The 25,825-nt window shown below is 37.5% G+C and overlaps 1 protein-coding gene across 3 annotated transcripts in view; it reads right to left on the bottom strand.

Moving 5' to 3' along the window:
- Positions 1-25,825, bottom strand: part of AKAP6 (A-kinase anchoring protein 6) — a 297,564-nt gene that overhangs the window by 186,431 nt on the left and 85,308 nt on the right. For all 3 annotated transcript variants that reach the window (XM_074909861.1, XM_074909863.1, XM_074909862.1), the window contains exons 3-4: positions 14,786-15,037; positions 6,265-8,046 (exon numbers count right to left, since the gene is read on the bottom strand). In XM_074909861.1, coding sequence (XP_074765962.1) covers positions 6,265-8,046; positions 14,786-15,037 — 2,034 coding nt within the window. The remainder of the gene's footprint in view (positions 1-6,264; positions 8,047-14,785; positions 15,038-25,825) is intronic.

The following is a 25,825-nucleotide window of genomic DNA, read 5'->3' as shown; positions in this document are numbered from 1 at the left end:
TTATTTTTCACTGCCCTACAGGCAAAACTTCATTTGTCCTCTGTGCATCCTTTTTCCAGTAATGATGGAAATCACCTCCAAACATCAATAAACTTTGCTTCCTCTAAAGCAATCCAGCTTCTACCTTAACTGTACTGGTGTGTTTTCAGTACATTCTCTGCCTAGAAGCAAGTCTGTCCCCTTTCAATCTAAACAACACAAAATTCTCTCCCCTTTGTGTCAGTTCTCCAGTTATTTTCTAACCAACTGGCTCTCCACTGCCCAGATGGACTCCCAGCTGTATCTCCAATACAAACTTGCTCTACCAAGTCCATTAACCTTTTGCAGAGGCCTACCATTTAGTCACCCTGTAAAAGTGCAAATCTTTGTCACCCAAACACACAAGCTATTTGTCACACTAACAAGCTTAGCTCTGATATTACACTCTCCTTTGTAGACTGCACTGATCCTTAGTTCCTACTAGAGGGGAAAATTATTCCCGTTACTCTGATAAATTGGAAAAGGGGTCTTTAATCTCTGCTTCACGGAGAGATCTTGGGTTCAGAGTGGGTAAATGGTTGCACAAGGGTGGAGGGATCCCTGACTGGGTCCTGGAAGGCAGCAAAATCTTGTATCCAACTCTTTGCTGTAGGATCCCTGGGGCATGCTCTAACCCACAGCAGAAAAACATGCAGAGCAGCATTATTTTATTCCCTTAGCATGTCAAGAAGGCAAGTAACCAGTGCAAGGCTGACTGGGTTCCCTAGACAAAATACAGAGCCAATGGAGTTGAGGACAAATGCATGAAATGTGATGAGCTAAAAAGATGGGATCAATATATATCAAATGGCTTCTTGCAGAGGAAATTCAGCTGCCTCTTACAGCATGAGAGCCTGTGATAAAACAAGCTATAAGTCTGTATAACAGGAAAAAATTGGCAATTTGCTCCATACAATTAACCCCGAGGCCTGCAAAGAAAACATATCTTCATTTAAATGGAGTGTCTTGCAAATGGTTATGTTTCTACCCTTTGTAATAGTGACCTCAAAAATCAAGTAGACAGGATTATCAGTGACCATATATTGCAGCATAAGGATGTCAATATAGTCAATCTAGTATTGCTTTCTAGGGAAGGAGATAAAACTGCCTGAACAACATTTTTTACTGTTATTATTTTATTCACAAAAGATGACTGAAAATATATTGTCATTAGATCAGCCCAAGATCAGTTTTTTCTTCCAATTTTGCAGTTTGCATATAAAAATGGAGGAAAAAAATCAGTTATTAGTATGACTTTAAGGAAGGCTTCTTAGTTTTCTTACAGAAAGTATACCTGAAAGCATTTTGAAATTGATACTATGGAGTCCTAGTGTTACCTATGAGAAGTGTCAATTGGCCATCTTCTTACACCAAAGTACTCTATTGACTTTACTTGTGAGAATGATGTTGTTATATCTTTTTTCCCCTCCAGTTAGTAAAACAGAAACTAAAGAGCTCAATATGAATTCTAAAAATTAATCTGAGTAGTTACTAAAAGCTGAACTAGACTTTAACAATAAGAGGAACATTGAGAATCTGGTAACACTCGTTCTCACACGTAACTCCAAAAAGTAATTTCTGAAACATACAAGGAACTGCCACAGAAATTGTTATGTACCCCAGAATGGAGGTACCCAATACTGAAGACATAAAAACCATGTGCCAAAGAATTAGCTGCAGTGTTAGGCAAAATATGGCAAGAGTATGCAATATTTTTTCCAAAGCAAGACAGTGATCCTATGTAATAGCAAATGGGCCAGTCAAGCAGAATTCTGTTTGTAGGCAGACAGATAGATTAACAGCATGATAATACCCATTCAAGGACATCTGCATAATTTGCAAGTACGAAAATCTACATTTTATCAGTTTCTGCACATGACTATCCTCCATATAACTGAGAAATGACTAAGGCTTCCAATAAATGCTTTAGCATATGTTCAACAAATTGCTTACTATCAAGATATTACCAGAATTATACTAATTCAAAATTATTCCCATCATAATAAAATACTGAAACTTAATTTTTTGCCCTATTACCTAGCTAAAATATGACCTTCAGTGATTTCTGGCTGCCAGTCATTTCTAAGCTGTTGTTATCCGCAAATTAAAGGTTGAGTTATTTTAGTTTTGTTTTACAATCTCAATAAATAAAATATATTAGGCTAGACATTTGCAGCAGTGTAACTGGATTACTAATGGGCATGAGCATGCTTCTTCTGTCCTTAATTAAGTTCTCATTTCAAGTCTGACTTCTTAAGCACAAAACTACTGCTAACACAAGTAGTATTGAATTATTACTAAGCCATGTATTCATGCAATTAGGAAACTCCTTTTTGAGTTGGAGACTTATTAAATAACAGAATTATTGTAAATGCCAAATGATGATAATTTAAAAAGCAATGGCACACTTTTGATACTCTGCTTAGGGAATTATGAAACAGGAGATCTAGCAAAAGAAAGGACTCAGTTGTGACACAGGTATGATATTTTTAGTTAGATTTCATTTACAATACTTCATAAGATTTTGTTTACAATACTTCATAACATCACATAACGGAGGAATTTTCTATTTTTCTTTTATGTATGTCAAATTAAAGTACCTTAGCAAGGCACCATAGTGTTACTGAGGCAGTGTTTATCTTGGTAAGGGCTCTTGTATTGAAAAAAGGTTCTCTACTAGTCTTACAAGCAGAAGATGGCAACAGTGGAAAAACTCAGGTAAATAAGCAGCTTGGGAAAACCTTTTGTTTCTTTAAAATATTATAATATCATAATTGCTTTGCAAAATATTTCAAAACTTTTGTCTTATTTTTATTCACCATTCAGGAAGTACATTTTCAAGCCATTTAGTGTAGCTAGCATACATCTTTCTGCACAGAATAAATATGAAATTTTCCTGTGTGGTGCTTTTAAGGACATGGGTCAGGGAGCTATCTCTATTCCTAGCAGGGGTCTTTGCATCTGGTCTTCCTTCTCTTTAAAGTCCTTCTTCTACAGAGCCTCTTTCCACAACATACTTCATCATATTATTTTCAAACTCCATGATCAATGTTTCCCAAACATTCACAACAACCAGGAATACTGAGAAATTGTATAAAAAGCAGCATCAGCAGTAGCAAAGGTCCTCAAGGACAAGAGCAGCAGCTGTACTCACTAGCTAGAAGGGTTTACTCTGGCCAGAGAACAGCTAACTACCTTTAATTGCTGTCAGGAGCTAAATCCACTCTCCAGAGGAGATGAGGAGAGGATGGGTATGGAGAGGAAGCCGGTGTTTACAGCTGCAGCTAGTTGTTACAGATGGTTCTTATTCCTCCATCCTGGCGGGACTGAACTGCAGCTGCAGGGAGTCACACAAAGACAGATGACCCCCAAAAAAGAATTTTCAAATCTTTTCAAAAAGTTTGAGAAAAATAAACATGATGATTTGAGAGACTGATGCAAAAAGTTTCTCTGCCACCTGCTTCTTGCCAGAAGGATGCTAGTCAGAATCTAGTGGAGGAAACTGGTCCCTAGACACTCAACAATTCAATTTCTTAAACAGGCTCTTGTAGCGTCATTTGAAAGACAGCATCTTACGTATTCACAAGTATCTTTGATGGGATTTGTTGCTTGCACAGAATAAAGGGGTCTGTATCTGCCAGCTTCATCGGGACTAATTTTCAACACTACACAAACTTAAGCACAGCTTGCACTTATGAAGACAGTTCTTTCATCAGAGTCCAGAAGATGAACCACAGCCATCAGGATAGAGGGAACAACTTGAATCGTTAAGTGCTGCCCTTTAGAACTGACTGTTTCAAGGCTGACAGCTTCCGCTTCCTCCTTTGTTTAAGAAATTTCTCTTTCTGTGCTTTCTACCCTGACTTTATACTCAAACATCTCTAGCTCAAATACTTTTCTACTGGTCATAATACTTCCAATGTCTTCAGAAGTTAAAGAAATCACACACTGTAAGAGGTATTTACTGAAGTTATAAAACTAAGTCCAGGTGTTTTTTTCTTAGCTCTTACAGAGCTTGATACTACAGAAGATAATACAGATACCAGATTTAGCATTGAGATACCAAGATCATCCTTTAATTCACATGTCATGAATTTTAAAGGATTTTAAAACGTAGTAGAAATGAGGCTTTCTTTTCTGACAACCATTTTACTGAACTATATTGAGGATGGACATGAAATGTTCTGAATAGGAGAATTCTTCTTTTCAATGGCTAGGAAGACAAACACATCAGAAAATTGAAAGAAGAATTTAGTATGAACGCAAGCTCATATTTATATTATTGAGATGGCTAGGTCCTTATTTGCTTATTCATTCAAATTCACCTTCCTTTCCAGAGTTTATCTTTTTCTCAAAAAGATCTCTCATAGTGTTAACTACTGCAAATGTTTCCACCTTATAAAGAAGTTACTTCTGAAGAAGTGATGCCAGAAACCAGAACAAAATCCTATCTCATCTGCAGTTTAATGGGATATTGCCATTATTGCTCTAGCATATTGCACTATTAAATTTCCATTATTTAGGAAGGATTATTTAATAAATTAAAAAAATAAAAAAATATGTTATGCTTAGTTCCACCAACACTGTAGGGAAAATAATCACCACAAGGAAAGAGAACCGATTAAAACGAAATGTGGTTATTATACATGATATGACAGGAATCAATAAAATTATTTTTCTTTTCTTCAACTGAAGCAATTAAAGTCTCCAGTGGGTATTCCCCAGACAGAGTGGAAGGACTGATCTTAGTCCTGATCCTATGGAAAGGAATTCATGTCTATTCTTACAAGAAGTGAGTGGAGAATCCTACGAGCAGCACTAGAAGGGCCCTGCCTCCAGCCACGTGGAGTAGAGACACAACCGGGTTTACTGGACTGTGTAGATCTGATGTCCTGGTGCATCAGACCCACAGGAGTATAAGGCTCTAGTAGATACCAGTTCACAGCGTACCCTGATGCCATCAATCTATAAAGGGGTAGAATCACAGAATGGTTTGGGTTGGAAGGGACCTTAAGGATCATCTAGTTCCAACCCCCCTGCCATGGGCAGGGACACCTTCCACTAGCCCAGGGTGCTCAAAGCCCTGTCCAACCCGGCCTTGAACACTGCCAGGGAGGGGGCAGACACAGCTTCTCTGGGAAACCTGTGTCAGTGCCTCACCACCCTCACAGTGAAGAATTTCTTCCTTATGTCTAATCTAAATCTACCTTCCTTCAGTTTAAAACCATCACCCCTTGTCCTACCACCATACTCCCTGATCAAGAGTCCCTCCCCATCTTTCCTGTAGCCCCCTTTAAGTACTGGAAGGCCACTAAAAGGTCTCCCCAGACCCTTCTCTTCTCCAGGCTGAACAACCCACTCTCCCAGCCTGTCCCCATAGGGGAGGTGCTCCAGCCCCCTGATCATCTTCATGGCCTCCTCTGGACTCACTCAAGAAGGTCTATGTCCTTCTTATGTTAGACACCCCTGAGCTAGATGCAGTACTCAAGGTGGAGTCTCACAAGAGTGCAGCCCAGGACACGGTTGGCTTTCTTGGCTGTGAGTGCACATTGACAGCTCACAGACAGTTTTCCATCCACCAATACTTCCAAGTCCTTCTTTGCAGGGCTGCCCTTAATCCACTCACCATCCATCCTGTATTTGTGCTTGGAATTGCCCTGACCCATGTGCAGGACCTTGCACTTGGCCTCGTTAAATTTCATGAGAACCCATTTATATTTCTGGTATGACAGAGGTATCCCAACAGCTAACTGTGTTGGAGGCTGGAATAAGCTTAACTGGAGAGAGGACATGAGGAAGTGGGATGAAAAACGTACCTCAGCCCTAGAGGCACAGGTACCTGATTTGCAAGGGAAAATAATCTTTGCAAGGGAATAAAACTGATATAACTTCATTCAAATACAACAGAGATCCCTAATTTTCCAATGTTTATTTTTCATTTTATCCAAAAAATAACTTATGTACCTGATCTTAGCAAAGAGAAGCTCTGTTGATAATATAATGTTTTGTCAAGTTTAAAGGAATTGGTGTAAGTAAAATAATGTATGCGAATTCTGTACAGTTAAACTTAACTAGAGTCTATTATAATTAGAATGATCACTACTGTTCTCTACTTCTAACAGTCACTAGATGAAACTATTTTCATCATTAAAAGAAAATAAGAAAGCAACTCCACCCCTGCCCACAGCTCCATGTCCATACATAGACTTATCAAGAACACAGCAAAACACAGGATTATTGCCTTACCTCAATTTTTTCCCATATGGTTTCATAATTCTCTTGATGTTGTATATCTTGCATCAGTTGATGAATTAAAGCTGATTTATTTGAGGCAGAAGTTTCATTCTCAGTGGGCTGAGTGACAGCAGTCCTTTCTGACTTTTCTTCAATGTATTTTTTAATGCAAGATACAGGCATACAAGGATCCTCATCGGAGAGAATATCACTGAGAGGCCCAGATTCAATACTGTCACCTAAGGAGGATACTATATCACTTGAAGAGCTTGGTGAAATTCTACCCACTTTTTTGTGCTTTTTTGTCTGGTATGTTGGATACATTTCTGAATCTGAGTTCATTTCTGACAGCTCCCAGTCATCAATGTTTTGAATGGTTTCTCTTCTGGGCTTCTGGGGCAGCAACTTTGTCAAATTTTCTAGTTTTAAAGCTAATACTTCAGTCTGTTTGAGATGTGAAGGAAGTGCTAAATATTCATCAGATCCATACCAGACCTCACCATCTTTAGTGGTTTTTTGAGTATAACTTGGTGTTGAGGAGAAGCTTTTATTATCCTTTCTTCTCAGTAGAAGAGGTGATGAGTTGGTAAGCTCAGAACCAGCTGAGGAAGCACTCTTTTGGCTACGTGTTGGTGAACTAAAAGGCTCGGTTTTACATTGTGATTGCCCATTTGGGTCTCTCTGATTACGAGTATCTGATGATGCGGAAGAATCTGTTTCTGTCTCCTCCAGAGACTGAGAGTTATGAGAATTAATTCCATTCTGTAGAGAAGAACGTCCTCTTCTTTTAACTTGTATTGGTGGAGCCATTTTACACATACCTCCAGGTGTTCTTCCAGTTTTCACTTTCTCTGGAGTGTCATGACACTTCATGTGCTTTGATTTTTCCTTACAGGTGTAGAAAGTAGACTTCCCTAGACTTATGGGACTGTCCTTAAAGTGATCATTTATTGTGTACTCAAGATTCCTATCACCTATTTTATTTAAGCAATCATATGACTGACTAACTGCAGATGGACTGTTCGTGTAGGGTGACTGTAAAGCTAGGCAAAGCTTGGACCTGTCTGGTGGATCTAATAATGAGGGCGTACTTCTACTCATTTCATTTTTAACTATCTGAGAGATATGCCTTTTTAAATCATTGGCTTCCATATAATCTATAAACACGTCATCTTTCAGAAATAGACCTCTTTTTGGCAATGTAGGCTGCGTAGGGGAGTCTTCATTATAGTTAAAGCAGTCTCTTATGGACCTCTTAGGAGTTGAGTTTTCACAGTGAGATTGTTTGATTTTTTCACTGTTGTGCTGTGGAAGGTTGCATTCTGGTTTCTTTAATGTGGAAACTGGTTTGCTGTCAGTAGGTAAAACACCATCTTCCGAGCAAGGTCCTTTAGAAAGAGAGGAGTTAGCAGAAGGAGATAGTGAGAGCTCATGTGGTGCTTTCCTGTCCTTGTTTTCTTCATCTTCTGCTGAAAGAGGTACTTGGATTTCTTTCTCATTTAATGCTTCATTACACTGGGAAGCAATGGAATCAGTTGCTACTGCCAGTAAACCCACACTTCTGATAAGTCCTGGGAAGTCTTTATCCATCTCACTGTAGTTCCAGGATTCAAATGTTTTTGCTTTCCCTTGGCTGGAGGTCATATCATCCAGAGCACCAAGCAAATCCTCACTGGGACTGTAGTCAGATAGTTCAAATGCAGTAATACCACAATCCAGTGACAAGTAATTTTGAGAACATTTGATGGTTAACTGTCCAGAATCATCAACTTCAGTTAAAGAGTCAAGACGGTCCTGAAATAGACAGAGAAATGGTACTTCTTCAGATTAATTTTCATACACAACACACACAAAGTAACTATCAGCTTCTGTGTTTTACTGCCTAACATCTAGAAAAGCTTTCATCATGGACCTACCTGTTTTTGCAGTACCCTGTAGATGAGCAAACCATTCCAAAGTATTTGGGAATTAAAAATGGCAGCAAACTGAAAAATGCTTAGTGTCAACCTGGTGCAGCAAGTTACCTAAAAATAGCAATGCGGTTTTTTATTTGTATTCTCCTCCTTAAATTCTGCTCTCAGTTCTACTTACTCTGTAGGGAGGACTCAGAAATTCTGTACAGCAGACTCATAGTATTTCCTGTGTTAACTACCTCAAACAGGAGGGATGGGATCTTGGGGACTGCTGAGTAAATCAGCCACCTTGTTAATCTTGTGTTCTCAGAAATTCATGCTGCTCTACAATATTTCAGTTGACTGCCAGAATGTTTTCCTCAAGCATCACCTAACAATGACAGATATTTTTTCCCATATGTATGAGATAGGAGTTGCTACCTACATCTCACTTTTTTGTAGCATTATCAGCTGAAGATTTATCTGCTGGGTATTGGGAGCACAAATGGAAAACAGTTCAAGGAAACGAAACTATAGCTGGGAATCCTAAACTTCTGGCCCAATGGAAGCCCTTGAATCTCAGAAATACAGACATAGTCAGAGGAGACCATCTCAGGTGGCAAATAAGATTTTAAAATCAAAGTCAAATTAATGTTTATAAATATTGTGGTGACTTATTTGAATAATACTAAAAAATTCTGACTATATTAAGATCCAAAAGCAGCCTGATGTATAACAATCACAGCAAAATTATGTTTAGTCAACTACGTATAGGCATCTAGATGAGGGAATTGAATGCACCCTCAGTCAGTTTGCAGATGACACCAAGTTGGGTGGAAGTGTTGATCTGCTCGAGGGTAGGGAGGCTCTGCAGAGAGACCTGGACAGGCTGGAGCCATGGGCTGAGGCCAACTGGAGGAGTTTCCCTAAGGCCAAATGCCGGGGGCTGCCCTTGGGCCACAACAACCCCCAGCAGCGCTACAGGCTTGGGGAGGAGTGGCTGAAGAGCTGTCAGTCAGAGGGACCTGGGGGTGTTGATTGACAGCCAGCTGAACAGGAGCCAGCAGTGTACCCAGGTGGCCAAGAAGGCCAGTGGCATCCTGGCTTGTGTCAGCAATAGCATGGCCAGCAGGGACAGGGAAGGGATCTTACCCCTGTACTCGGCACTGGTGAGGCCACACCTCGATTCCTGTGTTCAGTTTTGGGCCCCTCACTACAAAAAGGACATTGAGTGACTCGAGCGTGTCCAGAGAAGGGCAACGAAGCTGGTGCAGGGTCTGGAGCACAGGTCGTACGAGGAGCGGCTGAGGGAACTGGGGGTGTTTAGTCTGGAGAAGAGGAGGCTGAGGGGAGACCTCATCGCCCTCTACAGCTCCCTGAAAGGAGGTTGCAGAGAGCTGGGGATGAGCCTCTTTAATGAAGGAACAGTGATAGGACAAGAGGTAATAGCCTCGAGTTGCGCCAGGGAAGGTTTAGACTGGATATTAGGAAGAACGGGTTGTTAGGCATTGGAATGGGCTGCCCAGGGAGGTGGTGGAGTCCCCATCCCTGGAGGTGTTGACATAGCGCTAGGGATATGGTGTAGTTGGGAACTGTCAGTGTTAGGTTAATGGTTGGACTGGATGATCTTCAAGGTTTTTTCCAATCTAGATGATTCTGTGATTCTGTGATTTTTAGTAGATGATCTAATGTTCAAACACCTAGGCAGACTTCAATTATTTCCAGATCCCAGCACATAAATTGAAACCTGAACATAGAGTCAAATAATTCTGAAACAACTTCTGTTCCTATTTACACTAGTGTACATCTTGAGTAACTCTATGAAACTATCTAGAACAAGAGGCATTGGCACAGCTTTTCAAATGGTCACAAGAAACTGAAAAACTTAAAATAAAAAACATTAGCCCAAGTGTTTACAGAAACTATTGAAAAAACATCATAAGGATCAAAAAATCGTATTTTAGAATTCTAACTTTAGGTGCTGTGCTAGTTTTGCCTGGGATAGAGTTCATTTTCTCCCTGGTAGCTAATATGGGGCTATGTTTTGGATTTTTGCCAAAAACAGTGTTGATAACACAGGGATATTTTTGTTATTGCTGAGCAATGCTTTCAAGGCCTTTTCTGCTTCTCACCTCACGTGTGAGGAGGCTGAGGGTGCACAAGAAATTTGGAGGGGACACAGCCGAGACAGCTGACTGCAACTGACCAAAGGGATATGCCATACCATATGGTGTCATGCTCAGCACATAAAGCTGGGGGAAGAAGAAGGAAGGGGGGGACTATGGCATTTGTCTTCCCAAGTAACCATTACATGTAATGAAGCCCTGCTTTCCTGGCTGAGCACCGGCCTGCCGATGGGAAGTGGTGAATGTTTTGCTTTGCTTGTGCATGTGGCTTTTGCTTTACCTAATAAATTGTCTCTATCCCAATCCATGAGTTTTCTCACTTTTACTCTTCCAATTCTCTCCCCCATCCCACTGGGGAGAGGGAATGAGCAGCTGGGTGGGACTTAGTTCCTGGCTGGGGTTAAAGCACGACAGGTGCCTACATCAGTACACTGGTCTTTCATCCCAGGTTTGGTTTTCATAATAGAGATTTTTAAAGCAAACTCCTGAGTATCCACATTAGGTTCCTATCTGAATTATTCTCTGGAACAGCTTGTCTCACTATACTCCCTAAATCCATAGTTTAATGACCATAGGCATCATGCCTGAAGAAGGCACAATAACCCCACAGTCTCTTCATCTCACAATAAACCACTTGGATTTTGTTCTGAACAAGAATAGTCTCAGTAAAGAAGTCTATTGTTTGCATCTTCTTTAAACATGTAATATTTGAATCCTGTACTCTGTCCACCTCACTTGCATTACTCTAAGTAAAAATATAAAAATGCCTCCAGCTAAAAATATTATTTATAGAAAAGATTGATTGGAAAGTTATTTATCAACATAATCTTGGACACTGAAAATACCTTTTATTTAACACATTGTATCCAGATGTAGAACCTATGCCACAAATTGTCAATAGTGGAGAATTAAAAGGGGAGGTTTCTATAAATCTGTCAAATTTATATTTTGGAGCTGCATTTATTAAGGAAAATAATGACTAAACAATGATCAGTATTACAGCTGCATTTCCTCTCTAATCTCAGGGAAAGATTAGAAACTGTAAAACCATATATAAATCAAAATCCTTTCCAAGGCCCTAAGGGCTTTCATTTCTCCTGAATAATGAGCTCTATTCCTTCGTCTCTTAAAAATGTGTTTATTAACATTAATAAAATTTACAATCACATGCATTAAACCATCTTGCTTGGTCATTTTCCAAGCAGTGTCTTAAATGTGTGCTTCAGAGGAGTAATATTTAATGCCAGTATTACCAAGTTTTTATTATTGTTTCTATTTCAGAAAAATATTATATTTAGTTATTTGCATGGCTACCAATAGGAATACCTTAGTTAAAAAAAGTTGCCCCTTTTCACATAGTAATGCTTGCTGTAAAGCTCTGTAGGCTGTTTCCAATACCTTCTTGTATTTATATTTAAACCAGCACAATTCTGCAACTTCTATTACTCTTTTAAATGAGCTAATTTAATTTGTAAGATATTTCTTTCATGACTTTACCAGTGGTTCAGGAACATTAGGATTCACTGTATTTTAACATAGCCTTATAGTGATTCTTTCCCTATTTCCTGGCTTTATCAATTGTGAAATAAAACTCGCAGGTTAGGTTCAGCTGCAAAGAACTCATTTTTCTTTCATTCTTAGCTATCTCTGGGTCATTCCTGAAGGAGTAAATGGTCCTCCAAAATCTTAACTCTGCAAAGTTTTTCATTTTAAAAAGTTTTTTTTTAATTTTGCATCTCCATCATGGCAGGCATCTTGCCTCAATGCTTCTTCTATTTCCTCCAAGACATAAAACTTTTTATCCCCTCTCCTGCTGGCATTTTATTCAGTGTGGCACTGCTGTGATAGCCAAAAGCACGGTTACTGCCTGCCCAGTTAACAAGTTGGGTTCCTAACCAAGTCAGTACAGCCTGTGCTGTACACTTTCATGTTTTGATAGCTACTTTACCAGTGTTATCCCTGTTCATTATGCTGAAGCTAGCTTGTGCAGATTTATGTGTGTTACAGCTACAGTGTAAATATAGCCTAGGCAGGACTGCTGCGCTGTGATTGACTGTGAGGTCTATGAACTAAGAGAGTAATGAATATTAACAAGATGAGACTGTCTCACTGAACACAAAAGAAACCTTGGCAGGTCACTTCTTCCATGGAGCTCCTCAGTTAACATTGGCAGCCAAAGCCGCTCTTCACCATTACGCAGAAAACAGCTGACTTAAGAATTGAGCCAAACATTTGTGAAATGATAGGTTCATGGTCTACAGAAAAGGATAACATTTGCTGTACTGGTTCAGATCAAATTTCAGTCTAGCCCAGTATCATGCCTCTGCATCAGTTCTAACCATTTTCTGCCAGCTGAGCTGTAAGACGTGGGTATACATACATGGCCCTTCCACACAACATTGCTACCCACATTCCCAGATTCTACCAATGAGCAGCATAGGAACTTCCTCACATGGAGGTTATAATTTCTCCTATCTTTGATTAGTTTTCACGTTTATTTTTTTAACTTTTTTCCCTTCCAAGTGTCCTAGAGTAGGGAATTCCAAAGTAGAAATCTTTGTTGTGTGTGAAAGTTTCCTTCTATTAATTTCAAACCAGATGACTTCTCAATCTCAGGAGAAAAAAAAATAAACTGTCAATCCTGGTTCATAATTCCCAAGGAGTACTGAAAATTAGGAGAACGATTCTTTAGGGAAGGATTATCTGTATATAGACAAAGGTTTCTAGTTTTGCTCAAACAGTCTCATCATTCACATATGCATGAAAATCCCTAACAGATAGTATTTATGTCATAAATGGCCCCACAGTATAGTCTTGTCTGGGAAAGAACAGGGTAGAAACACCAGAAAACAAAAGGTGTATAAGAGTAGATATGATTGTCTCTACATTACATGTTACTTACTTATTTATTTTTGTCAAATAAGTTCACTACCATTGCACTCAATGAAAAGCTTGAATAAATACCTGAAGGTTAAAAACTACAGAGCAATTTCTGGGAACCTATTCAAGCATTAGAGCAGAAACTTAATACTAATATTGTGTCCCTGCTATTGCTAGCCATTAAATTTATCAAATATTATTTATGTTTTTGTTGGGGTGGAAAAAAAGAATTGTGTCAGGATATTTTGTCTTTTTCATTACCATATAAGCCTATCTGGAAACATGTTTTTTCCTCACTGAAAAATAATCTATCCTTCCCCAGTCAGCCCTCCTCTGTATTGGCGGGATGTTTTTTATAGCAGCTGTAATCAGATCCAGATGGGACATTTCCTGTTTCTTAGTATCTGAATCTGCCCTTCCTTATGTCTTGAAATCACCATGCTTATGTCATAAAATAATTACTTCACCCTAATTTGCTATTCTGGATGTTCAGGCAAGTGTGGGTTTCCTTCAGACTTGCCAGAAAAGGTTTACGAGCAACAGTAAAGAAGAAACTGAATATGAAGCACCAGGTATGTACACATCAGGAAAAGGGGGTGCGGAAGGTGGGCCTAGGCATATCTGAGCATTGATTTCAGGACCACCTACTCTGTTGTGCAAGAAACAAATATAAAACCTAACAGGCAGTAGAGAAATATGCACATTCTCTTTAAACTTGAGTGATCTGAAATTCGGGACATGTTTAGGAGACTTCTGACTTCCTCTGTAACACAGGTCACAGAATCTTATTGCATTGATCTAGAGGTCTTTTTCAGTAAATGTATCTAATCCTAACAAAAGCATTTTATCCTAATCTGAGGACCTACAGCAAATGAAGAATGCTCTACACACTAGGGTATCTTCTATTAACCATGTTAATAGAATGTGCATCTTTCAGTTTTAAAAATTAGGCCAGTAGTGTCCTTTTAAGTTAAGTTAGTAATGATGAATTTGAAGGAAAAAGCATTTTAGTTAAACGAATCCAGATTTACAAACCATTTACATGTGTGTGAATTTCACACCCTGTTAGAGTAAAAAAATGTATGATTCATGCATCATTTTTTCTCAGACACAATGTGTGACTGTTTAGAGGCATATTGCAGAATTGCCACTCCAACAAATTAAAGACCAGCCTCTCTGCTATAAAGCAACATTGACCTAGCCTGGTAAGTTTTAGAAAACATTGTGTAAGCTTGAGGCTTGTGTATGCAAGAAGGGAAATGTCTGAGCTTTTCATTAAAGAATTAATTGCACATAAAAACTGAGTTTTGAATTGGATATGAATGTTAAATTCACGTGTGACCAGACCAGATGCATCTCTTCGTTTCCAATCCTTTATGAAAAAATATTTTAATCAGGAGAAAACATTGCTACCCACTAGCATGACACTCTGAAAGCTGACCTTAAAGTGCTTGCTTTAATTTGGTTCAATGAGAACAGATATCAGCTGAAGACACTTGAAACAATATTAGCAAAATACCTAGAAGACAAGTAAGCCATCCTGAAAATTGTCATCTTAGAAATTTAAAATGTGCAACATGGATAAGGTGCTTCGAATAAAGATTAAATTCTCAAAATTTAATTTAGTTACTATACCTCCTTAGTCTCTTCAGAAAACGCTTGCAGAATATCAGTCTGCCTGGTGTAGTTTCCATTGGCGTCTTGTAGTCCCTGGAGAATACGCTCCCTCAGAACCAGAACAGAAACACGTAGCTGGTGCCAGAGTAGTTGTACTGTATGGATATCGACTATCACATTGACAGAGTAAGACAGAAGCTTCAGGGAAAACTCAGTCTCTAGCAAAGCATGAATTTGTTCAACGTGATCAGATATATCTTCACAAATATCCTGCAATGGAAAAATAAAGTATTTAGGCATGGTCCTTCCATGGATCAGCTCTACTTTTCATCTACTTTGTATTAAATGCATAATAGAGTATTTCAGAGAGGAAAGATAATGTAATTAATACATCCAGAGATCTCTTTTTTTAAAATTTTCTTTTTGAAATTTATTTATGGCAATGCCACAGCAACTGAACCAGCAGCTGTCCTGTTTGGCAGGACTGCTCGATAAGTGTAGAGACAGCATACAATAAAGAAGGATGGCACAACAAGATCACATGAATCAGAAACAGAAAACTAACACTGACATCCTAGAAGATAGCAATAGGAATGAAAGTGATAAGATTGCCACAGGCAGTCTCTCCTTCTGCTTCCTCCCCTCTAGTTAAAATGCAAAGAATCTGATCTGTGCCACCATCTACAAAATTCTTTCGGACAGAATTTACCTTTCAGTCTAGCCTCTATAGCTAAGTAGGGCAAAAGTCTGGGAGAGACTCAATGTGGATAAACTATTTCTGAGATCTGTTGCTGATGGCTGTGATGAGAGGGTGTGAACCTTTGCATAGTCTTGTTCTGGACTCAGAATTGAACAAAGAAGATCGGTGGAGAAGAAGAAAGTGGGAAAGCAGAGAAGCTGTGAACAGCTGTGATGAGAAAGCAGAAAAGAAAATATAAAGTCACCAGGTTATAAAACCAAGGTTTCGATGGGATGGTATCCTCCAAATTTAGCAATTAATCTTCCAGATTTCTAAACTGTGCTATATACAGTATAAAACCTTTACAATTTAGTCTTCATTTTCTTTATGAAAGCCTGTCACAGAACTAAAGAATATTTAGTCATATACTATTGAGTGAACAACACTGCTTTATAACAATTCTGTTTGAAAACTATGTGTAAAAAGGATATTATAAACAAGTAAGGAAAGGCGATTAAAATGTTGAAAAAAAAATTTGCACTGGATCCCTACAAGGTTTTTTTCCTACATCTGTGGCATATATTTAAAGGTAACAATAGCATATTTTAAATCCAAAGTTTATTTCTTTAAAAAAAAAAAAAATTAATTTCATTTACACCTTCAGAGATGTCCTTTTGAGGTAAAGGTTAGTCTATACATAACATCAATAAAAGCGAGAATAAACAACGTAATTTTGATCAATTACAAATTTGCTAGTGAAACAATTCTAGCAGATAGTTACAATGAAACATGTCTCTGATGATACTCTCGTGGTTTTGTACAGCAGTAGAATAACAAGAAAAACAGTAAAGCTGATTCTTTCTCAATTAATAATACAGTACAGTAATTTTTAACGGTTCAGATTTGACATCTTCAGTCTGAAAGTAAAGCCAAATTATTAAATATGTAACTGTATGTATGTAACAAATTAAACCAAAATCAAATCCCTAGATAATATTAAATAATTTTACTACAACACATAGCACAATATTAGCCCTTGAGAAACTATGATTGTTGAGTGCTATCAGTAGTTACTCATTTTAATAAAGCACTGACAGCTAAATGAAGTCCCCTGCAGGAGTAGCTCTCAGAAATGCCAGAGATGAGTACAAAATGCTGGAGTTTAAATGAGCCTTGAGAGAGAGGCAGTATCTCTTTCCCTCTATCCTCAGTCCCTTTGTTGTGACAACCAGCATCTATATCTGTAAATACAAAACACACAGCCTCGCCTGGCAACGTGTAGGGCTGCAAGTGCTCAGGGCTTCAAATACCCACACACTTCCAGTCAAGCAAATGGACGCTCTGCTTACCAGGGCAGTGTGCCAATATAATTCTACAGACACAGAGATGAAGCTAAAACTCTCAGAAAAACACTGTCCAAGCTTTAAAAAAAGGTCATTATTATCCATTTATTCAACTACAACTGAAACTTGACTGAAAAGGGTAGCTGTATTTCTATGTTCTTTCAAATGTTTTAAAGAGTATTTGAAGCGAAATAGTTTGACTGAATTTGCATTCACTTCTTCAGTGTTGTTTGTGTCTTTTTCCTCTTGGCCATAAAGTAGTTTAATTTCAATTTCAGGGATTAAAAAATAGGTTGTTGCCCAGTAACTAGCTTTGTAAATTAGACTCAATCTATAGAAAAATACTTAATATATCTTTAGACTCTTCATGTGAATGAGCTTAAGTTTGTGTCAATCTGCAAAACAAGTTTTCATTATTTTCCAGCTTCACACACAAAGTATATGCTGAATTCAACTGCCACTAGAATTCGCAAAGATGCTGAAAACACGAAGCCATGAAAAGAAAGTATTAACAGTGAGCAAGTGTCTCGTAACAATTGTTAGATAATGTATTTAAAATATTGGCTAATGAATCTAGATAATACTCTAAATCAAGAGTTGAGACCAACACATCAAACAAGTTTTCTCTTGATCTACCATTACACTAGCCGATCAGCTACTAAAGCATCTCAAATTTCTGAAGTAGACAATTTTTCCACAACAATGTAGAAAATTTTGTATTGAAATGCAAAACTCAGCACCACTAGAGGTTTGAAAGAAGCACAGTCAAGGACATATGCTGTTAATTTTTACAGAAATGTTGTTAATTTCTTGTTAGAAATTGCTCATTTTCCTCAAAAAGCAAAGTCTGAAGTACTTACAGGCTACTGTGAGCATAGCAGCAGCCAAATGCTTTATGTACTAACAAGATAATTAGCTGCTCTTGACAGTTTCAGTAATATGGAGAGAATCCAAGGCTGACCTCATCCATATCCAAGTGAAGGTCACATACTCTGATCTTAATTTATAAAACGATCATCTCGGTCAGAGACAAACAAAGTACCAGTTCTTAAAGAATTTAGGTCTTAGAAAGAGTGGATGGCCAAAAGACAGAAAGCTATTTTCTGAATGGCTGAATGAACCAGGAAGAAAATTAAATCCCTACATACCTTTTCATAATATATAATCTCTGATCTCCATTTTCTGACTTTATCATCAGCTCCCTCTCCCTTCTGGCCTGGAATTAGTAGAGCATTGAACTGTCACCATAGTCTTCCCTTTACTTTCATGGAGGAATAGCAAGGATTTTTTCCTCTGGTGATAAGTATTTTGACATAATGTGAACTTTAGGGCTGTTGGTTTGTTGGTTTTTTTTTTCCTTTTCCTATTAGATGAAAATCTGATTGAAACATTCAGGCAGTCTGATTTAATTTGCAACAGAGACAGTGATTTAACTCCCTTATTAATAGCTCCAGCTATTCAATGTTCAGAAGTCCTGGACAAATGTCTACAGTACATGCACAAGTTCACTATGTCCAGTTCAATAATACATACATGCTGTGCAGTCCACCTGCACATGCACTCTGAGTCTGAAGCCAGGCAAGAGTAGGCTGGGTTTACTGTGTGCTGGTTTCACTGTGTGCTTAAAGAGCGGTAATGTCTATGCAACAATCTTACTGAACATGCACTAAGTGCTTCTGTGATAGCTAGTAGTTGATCAGCAGACCCTGATATGTCAGATCCTGCATGTATGGCACACGGTCTTATATTGGTCTATTAGGTATTTCTTTAAAAAAAAATCTTAGGAGCTATAAGTTGTCATTCCTGCAGCATGTAACATTGTTTTGATGGGTGACTTCCATTTCAAGCTGAGTCTGTAGCTGTTGTCAAAAGAACTGGCTTTCATTTCACCACAGGCCATGTTCCTGGATAAAATGGATTAGATCTGTGTTTGTGGGAAGACCATCTTACATAAAGTTTGGAAAAAAGGAATTTAGTCTCCTATTGATATCCCATTTCCTTGTTTTTTAACTGTCGTATGATGGTGGGAAGGAGAAGGCTGAAAAAAGGACAGAAGAATAACTGTGTAAAGGGTAATGCCAGCCTTTTATCAAGAGCACATGATTATGAAGAAATGATCACTGTTGCCTTATAAGTTAATGCATCAGCATTAACTTATAGTTCTTTTATATTATAACTTATAGTTCTCAGTTTTATATTATAATTATAATGATATTATATATCAGTTTTATATTATAACTTATAGTTCTCAGCAGAGAGCATTAATTTACTTACATCTTTACACTTGCTGGGTGCAAAACAGCATATTGAGAGAAAACAATATCATGTCAAATCCAGTTAGCATCACATAGTGCAACTTTTTCTTACTACTGCACCTGATGTCTAGATTTACATATAATTCAGCAAAATGAAATAATTATATCTAGAACAGCTAAGAATTTAATAATGTTCTGTAATAATGGAGTCCAAATACAGCACAAAGATGTCATGTTATGTAAGTTCCCAATTTTACTCAATATCAAGACCTGGTAGAACATGGCCTCATTGTCCTCATTCTTCCTAACTCCTTGTAGGTGATTTAGCATTAGATAGAGCAAACCCAGCAGAACATTGTCATATGCCCTTTTTACACTTTGTATTTATAAATAAAGAACAGCAGTATCACAAGACAGTACCTAAATGCTGTCATGAGTGCCAGTTACTCTTACCAGAAATGGCAGGTAGATAAAATAAACCATGTACTTTCAAGTAATAAGAAAACAGCATTTATCTATCTCTAAACAGGCATAGTTCCAGGTCAATGTCAATAATATACAGCCTATAAATATAAGCATGGAAATCCTTCCCCATTTTATTAGTGTGTGATTTCATATCAGAAGCTATTATAGCCCGAGTTTTAGAAAGCACCATTTCCAAAACAACTTTTTGTAATCATTAATCTCACACATCCACTGGACATTTTTATTTTTACACAGTTTCACAGTGGGGTTAAAAGATTTTGTCATCCTCTCATGGGCTATCCTGTAGCACTGACTGTGGAATTTCTTAGGCTACAGGGGTTGTACCCATTTGGCTGCCAACTGCCCACTTCACTCAGTCTTCCAGACAGCTGATCCTCTAATTTGCAGCTGCTGAATCCATCAGCCTGCTCATAGCTCTCCACATCAACTAAAATAGCCTGAACTGCAAACACTGCAGTAGACAAAGTGCATAAACAAACTGTCAAGAGTCAACGAAAACCAAGCTTTGATGTTAACTTTAAAAATATTTTTTTGCTGCTTTTCAAGAAATTCTGGTAAGATGTACATGAAACTACTGAAAGATGAAAGGTTGTGATATGTTGTTTTAGAGTTAATATCAGTGACAGAAGCTGTACTGCAGATTTCTGTTCTTTGATCTTGCAGTAAAACCTCAGCAGGAAAGCAGATTGCCATTGAGTCTTATGACTACTATTCATGCAAAACAAAATCTATTATTTAAGAAAATGTCTGTCTATTTAGCCTTTCATTTTAAATGCATTTTAATTTGTCAGAAGACAAAGATTCCAATAAGAATGTATAAATTCTTCTCTTCAGGAAAAAAAATAGAATATCTACCAAAGAACGTTCAGATTCATTTTTTTAAATGCCCTTGAAAATTATGAATTAAACTCACTCTCTTTTATGCTTTTATATAAAGAAAGAACACAAAAGAGAGGGGTTTTTATTGCTAAACAAAGATTTGCAGCTTTCAGAAAGGTATTTTTCCTCTAAAATGGACTCTGACTTCTCAAAGAGAAATAGTTTTTCATCTCTACCTGCATGTACATCCAAACAGTGTTAGTATAAGGATGAAATTGTTCTCTTGTATTTTGGGTTATTGGTGAAACCTTAAGAGCAAGTGCTACTATATCTTTTTCATAGCTGTTTTTAAGTAAACAAGTTAAAGAAAATAACCATACATGAAAAAACCAGAGCTCAACTAAGCAAAATCAACTGCCACGGAAAGCTCTAGACTCACTGTGAGTCAGAAGTTTGCCAGAAAGTGAGTTCAAGTGCCAAAGTACTGTAGTTGCTCTTGCTGTGGCATTCAGTGTCTTGGGGAAATGAATACATTTTACCAGGTCAAGAATACAAAGTGCAGCAGGGAAACAGCTACCAGGAGGGCTCCAAGATCACTGACCCTGTCTTCCGCTGACACCAACAGCTTAGAAACACACTGTCCTCAAACTAAGCTTCTCTGCTCGTCCCTCATGATTAAACACTACTGATAGTAACTTTTTTTGGTGCACCATCCTTTTCTGCAGATTATTCTCTTTTCCAGCTTTGTTTTTATTCTGATTAATTTACTTTAAGTGAGCACCATTTTCATCATTGCAAAATTCCAGTAAGTAATCTTCATTTTACCTTTTGCTAAAATTCTCATAAACTTGTTGGAAGATGGGAAATCTATTAATTTGACAGAAGTGTTTTCGCTGTAGAAAAATGTTCTTTTTTTCTCTTTAAGAGATCCCTGTTTTCAGATTTCTTCAATGGGAATTTTCAAGTGTTACAGGAGCCTAGCTGTCTTGACACACTTGCAAGAAAAGATGATCCACTTCCTATTGTGCAAACATTGCTATTACAAAATTGTCAAAAAAGTTTTGAAAATAATACCTAGTCTGGTGAACTCAAAGTAGGCATGTTTCTGCTGTGTTCTGGTATGTCAGGAATCAGTGAGTTACATTCTTATACCCCTGTACTTCAAAATAATGTGAGATAGATGTCAAATAACCAGTTCTTTGACAGAGTTGCTAAAACAGTAATGGTTTGTCTGGGATTGTAAGAGTCACGGAGCTGCTCTGTAATAATTCATTAGTAGTTCATGTGATGTGTTTTGTTAGGATGCTTCTTGTGCACGTATATTGGCTGACTATCAATCTGCAAGGAAAATGAGCAAGAAGAAAGGAAGAAGGGAGTAAGATATGATATCACTCACTGAGCACTTCAGGATAAGTAACAATGCCTGAAATGTGAATTGTGAAGCTCCTATCTCAGGATTGTGGCAAATTGCATTTGTTCTGCCATATGGGCCATTGCTGGGGCCAAAGGATCAGACCTCATGGGAAGAAGCAAAAGGACCCTTTTGTCCAGAAGCAGGGCAGTTGCTGCTGGAAGCTATTCCAGCTTACTTCCAGGACCAGCTGCAGTGCTTTACAAACCTAGGGCAGCCTATGCCTTTTCTGCAGGAGGGGATGGCAGACTTCTTTCAAGGTTCATTTCCCCTGTTAAGTTTAATCAGTACTTTAATGTAAAAAGACTTTCTGGTCACAGGATTCACTACAGGCTAGACTCTTAAATGTAAGAAGGTATTTAGTCCACTCAGGACACTTCAGATAGCTAATGTGCAAAAACACTACTGTAAGGCCTGGGATGGAGTGAAACTGGAGAACCACAGGAGAAGTTATGGCAGTAACACGAGGCACCTCAGAACTGTACTGAAAGAGTATAGTGTAAACAAATCCATGCTAGCCATTTCTGGGATCTTCCTGACATCAGTAAAATTGATGCATGAATTTAATTTGTGTACGAAACCACATATACTAACTGTATATGGCAACTAATTTGGTATGAGAAGTGATGTGACATCTGCAGCTCAATGTTGCTTTCATATTCCTGAACTTCCACTGTGTAATGCGCCTAAAGTTAAGACCTGAAACCTCTTTGAAACCTTCAGAAGAAATACATTATTGTATACCACAGAATCAGCCAAGCCCACAAAGTTCAGAGACTTTGCCCATTAAATTTAACAATATATAACATTTCTCCAATGAGTAACCATACAACTTTTCATTTATCCATTTTAAGCATGTTAAAGCATACTGATTTTTATAAAGGCCTAACTTTCTGAATTTTAAAAAATAGTGTGTAAAAAAAATTAAACCTCAACAGAAAAACACATATTTGTGCTCACTGAAATCTAGTTTTGTACAGCACCCTAGAAAACAGTGTCATATAGGTATGCTAGAGCAGTTTTTCATGCGAGAAGATAGATGGTACTGAACTGTGCAAATATAGTGGCAGGTTTTGATTCTAGCTACTTCTGACAAGAAAGGAAAATACCAAAACCCAAACCCATATGAAAACCTAGTCAAGCGACTGGTAGTAGAGGCAAGTTTTGAAAAACAATAAACATTTTTCAAATGCCTGTTCATTGGACAATGATAATAATAGATATATCTATCTTGCACTGATCCTTTAAGATCACAAAGAAATGAGAAAAATGATGAGGTAACTTTATAATAAACATACTCATTATGTATTATATATTCATATCTACTGAAATGAAAGAGTGTAGCCTTATTAAAATGTCCTTCAAATATCTTATAGAGAAAATTGAGGATGCAAATGGCAGGATGTTTTACTCAACGTGAACACATACACTCTGCTGTAGCTAAAACAACCTGGCCAGGACTAGGCAGTTTTTGACCTCAGCATAGATAGCTGTTAACTGGCTATAAGGAAACTCCTACTATAATTTCATGCAAGACATACAAAAATTGAATGTGATGAACAATCATATCAGCTACATGAAGAAGCAGAAAGAAAACCACTTCTCGTATTTGATCAGAACTTTCACAATATAATTTACAATATAAAATAACTAGCAGAATTCAGTGCTAACGCACCAGTAATTCAATCAAGTGGTTATCCTTCTGAAAACAGTGAGTTTTCAAAGCTTTATGCAGCCAAACTATTACTCTGACAGCTCAGCTTTGAATATGTCCCACTCTTGTTCTCTCCACATTTTCAGTTTGAAGGAGATTTGGAATTAATATTGAGACAGAACAAGAAAATGTCAAGAATTCTTTAAACCTTCTGCAGGGCCATAGGATCTTCCTCTGAGCTCTGTTTTCTGATAAGCCAATCTCTATTGTTTATACAAGAAAGTAGGTGCATTTCTCTTAAAAGATTTTTCAGTTTATAGACTTCTTCAGAAAGACTCTTCTTACTATTAAACTCAATAGAATTAATTATGGTCTTCAGTGAAGATCAGCTACTCCTGAAAAGTTCAGATGGAAGAGAAAAATTTCTTGGAGAAAAAGAAGTCTCATTCTTGAAATAATGAAGTTTCAAATAACAAAGTGTAACTCCACATAAATAGCACAAGGTATTTTAGGCAGCAACAAACTACTGAAACATAAGATGTCAGAATAAATAAATAAAAGGAACTGCAAGTTCGCACAGGAGAAAAATTCAGTCCTTCTGCATAGATATGCAGAACACAAGAGAAAAATTTTAATCAAAATGTTTTGACTTGCTCAAGACAAAAAATGCTAACCTCATTCGCTCTCTTGTGACTATAGCTTAGTGGCTATAACAGAACTTGATGAAGGATGGGTGAGACTCTTTACTCTCATGTCAAATGCTCAATATACGACTGTGCTCTCCTTTCTCTTTCGGAACAGGTCAGAAGAACTACCATCTGTGCCAGGTTTTCTATAATGAAAATTGATAGCATGACAGGAAGTTTTCAAGAGAAGTGGTTGTTTTGTCAGTGCAGCTAAGCCTCCAAGAGCTTCTGCAATGTGTTTGAAGTTATTTTTCATCAGTCATTGTTGAAGACAGCAAAAAGGACACAAACTCTCTTGTTCTTCATTAGCAGACTTTGCTTTATTAGCACTGTTGTTCCCTTTTCTGTTGTTCAATGAAAACTAACATTTAATCCATGAAGCCTTACAGGGATCACTGAGATTTTTTTGCTTGGTTCAGAAACATGGAAAAGAAGTCTTATACTCTCTCTTGCATGCTGCTTGCTGTTCGTGACCTTCCTGCCCTTTCTCCAGGACAAGTGTTGAAGTGAGCTGGAAAGCTCTTGTAGATCCTTCAATAAATTAGTAACAATTACAAAGCACTCTAAACATGTGGAGGCACTTCCAGTAGTCTGAAACAGCTACCACCTACCCAGTGCACCAGGAGGCCTGTTCCACACTGGGTATCATTCACTCTCTTATAAGAGTCAGGATTAGAATACATATCAGTGCTAGTCAAAAAAACAAACAAACAAACAAACAAAACCCACCACAACCAAAAAAACACACCTAAGTTTGTTATATCCAGGAAGAACAATTTGAAAGATTGGTGGAAAGCTTAAATTCCTATATTACAAACTTAGTCTTAAATGAAAGAAGAAATAAAAGAGCAAATTCTAGAAAAATTGCAAGAAGTTGGAAGATTGAATCTTAGACATGTAAAATGGACAAGATTTTTATTCTAATTTCACTTCTGAAAGTGCACATGGAATTTGTTGATTTACTTATGGAAAGAACTCTTCTAGCAGGCAAATCAAAGTCTGTATTATTATTCTTAATTAGACAATATGTTAGAAATCATTCCTAATTAGTTTGTGATAGGTACAATGCAGGTCACAGAGAATCTTCTTGCTTTTGTCTCAAATGTAATAATCAAAAACTTAAATTACATCCACAAAAGGAACAATACTGTAGGTTTTTTGGAGGCTTTTTTTAGAAGGAATATAATGGAGACCAAATTGGAAACCTGGAATTATGGGACTGGCATGACATCCAAAGCTAACTGAACCATCCAAACTACTTTAATTGGCTTTTGGCAAGTATCAAAATGCTTACATGAGACTTTGCATATAAAAACTATTAACATACATTATCTAGTAGTTTGTACTATCTGATTATTTCCAAATCTCACTGCCATCCGACAGGTGGCTTTTGGTTAATACAGATATATTTTTAAAGATTTGTGTATGGCATCTTCTTTTCAAACAAAAACATGTCCATAATATCCTTGAATTTTCAATTTAGATGTAAAGAGGATACTGTATAAATAATAAATGATCAAAACTCAGATTTTATACAATATCTGCAGTACTTTAATCACATTTCTTCTAACATAATCTAGTAAAAATTGCCATATCCAATAGACACAATGAAGCACTTATTTCCAATTAAATTCGCTCTAAGGAACCTAAAATTCAGTGTCATTAATAACAGATGCTTGTTCTGGCTGCTTATAAGATTGAGAGTGCCAGATGTTAGCATTTTAA

Source organism: Athene noctua, chromosome 6 (assembly GCF_965140245.1).
Source record: "Athene noctua chromosome 6, bAthNoc1.hap1.1, whole genome shotgun sequence".
Lineage (NCBI taxonomy): Eukaryota > Metazoa > Chordata > Aves > Strigiformes > Strigidae > Athene > Athene noctua.
This window is presented reverse-complemented; position numbering and strand designations above follow the sequence as displayed.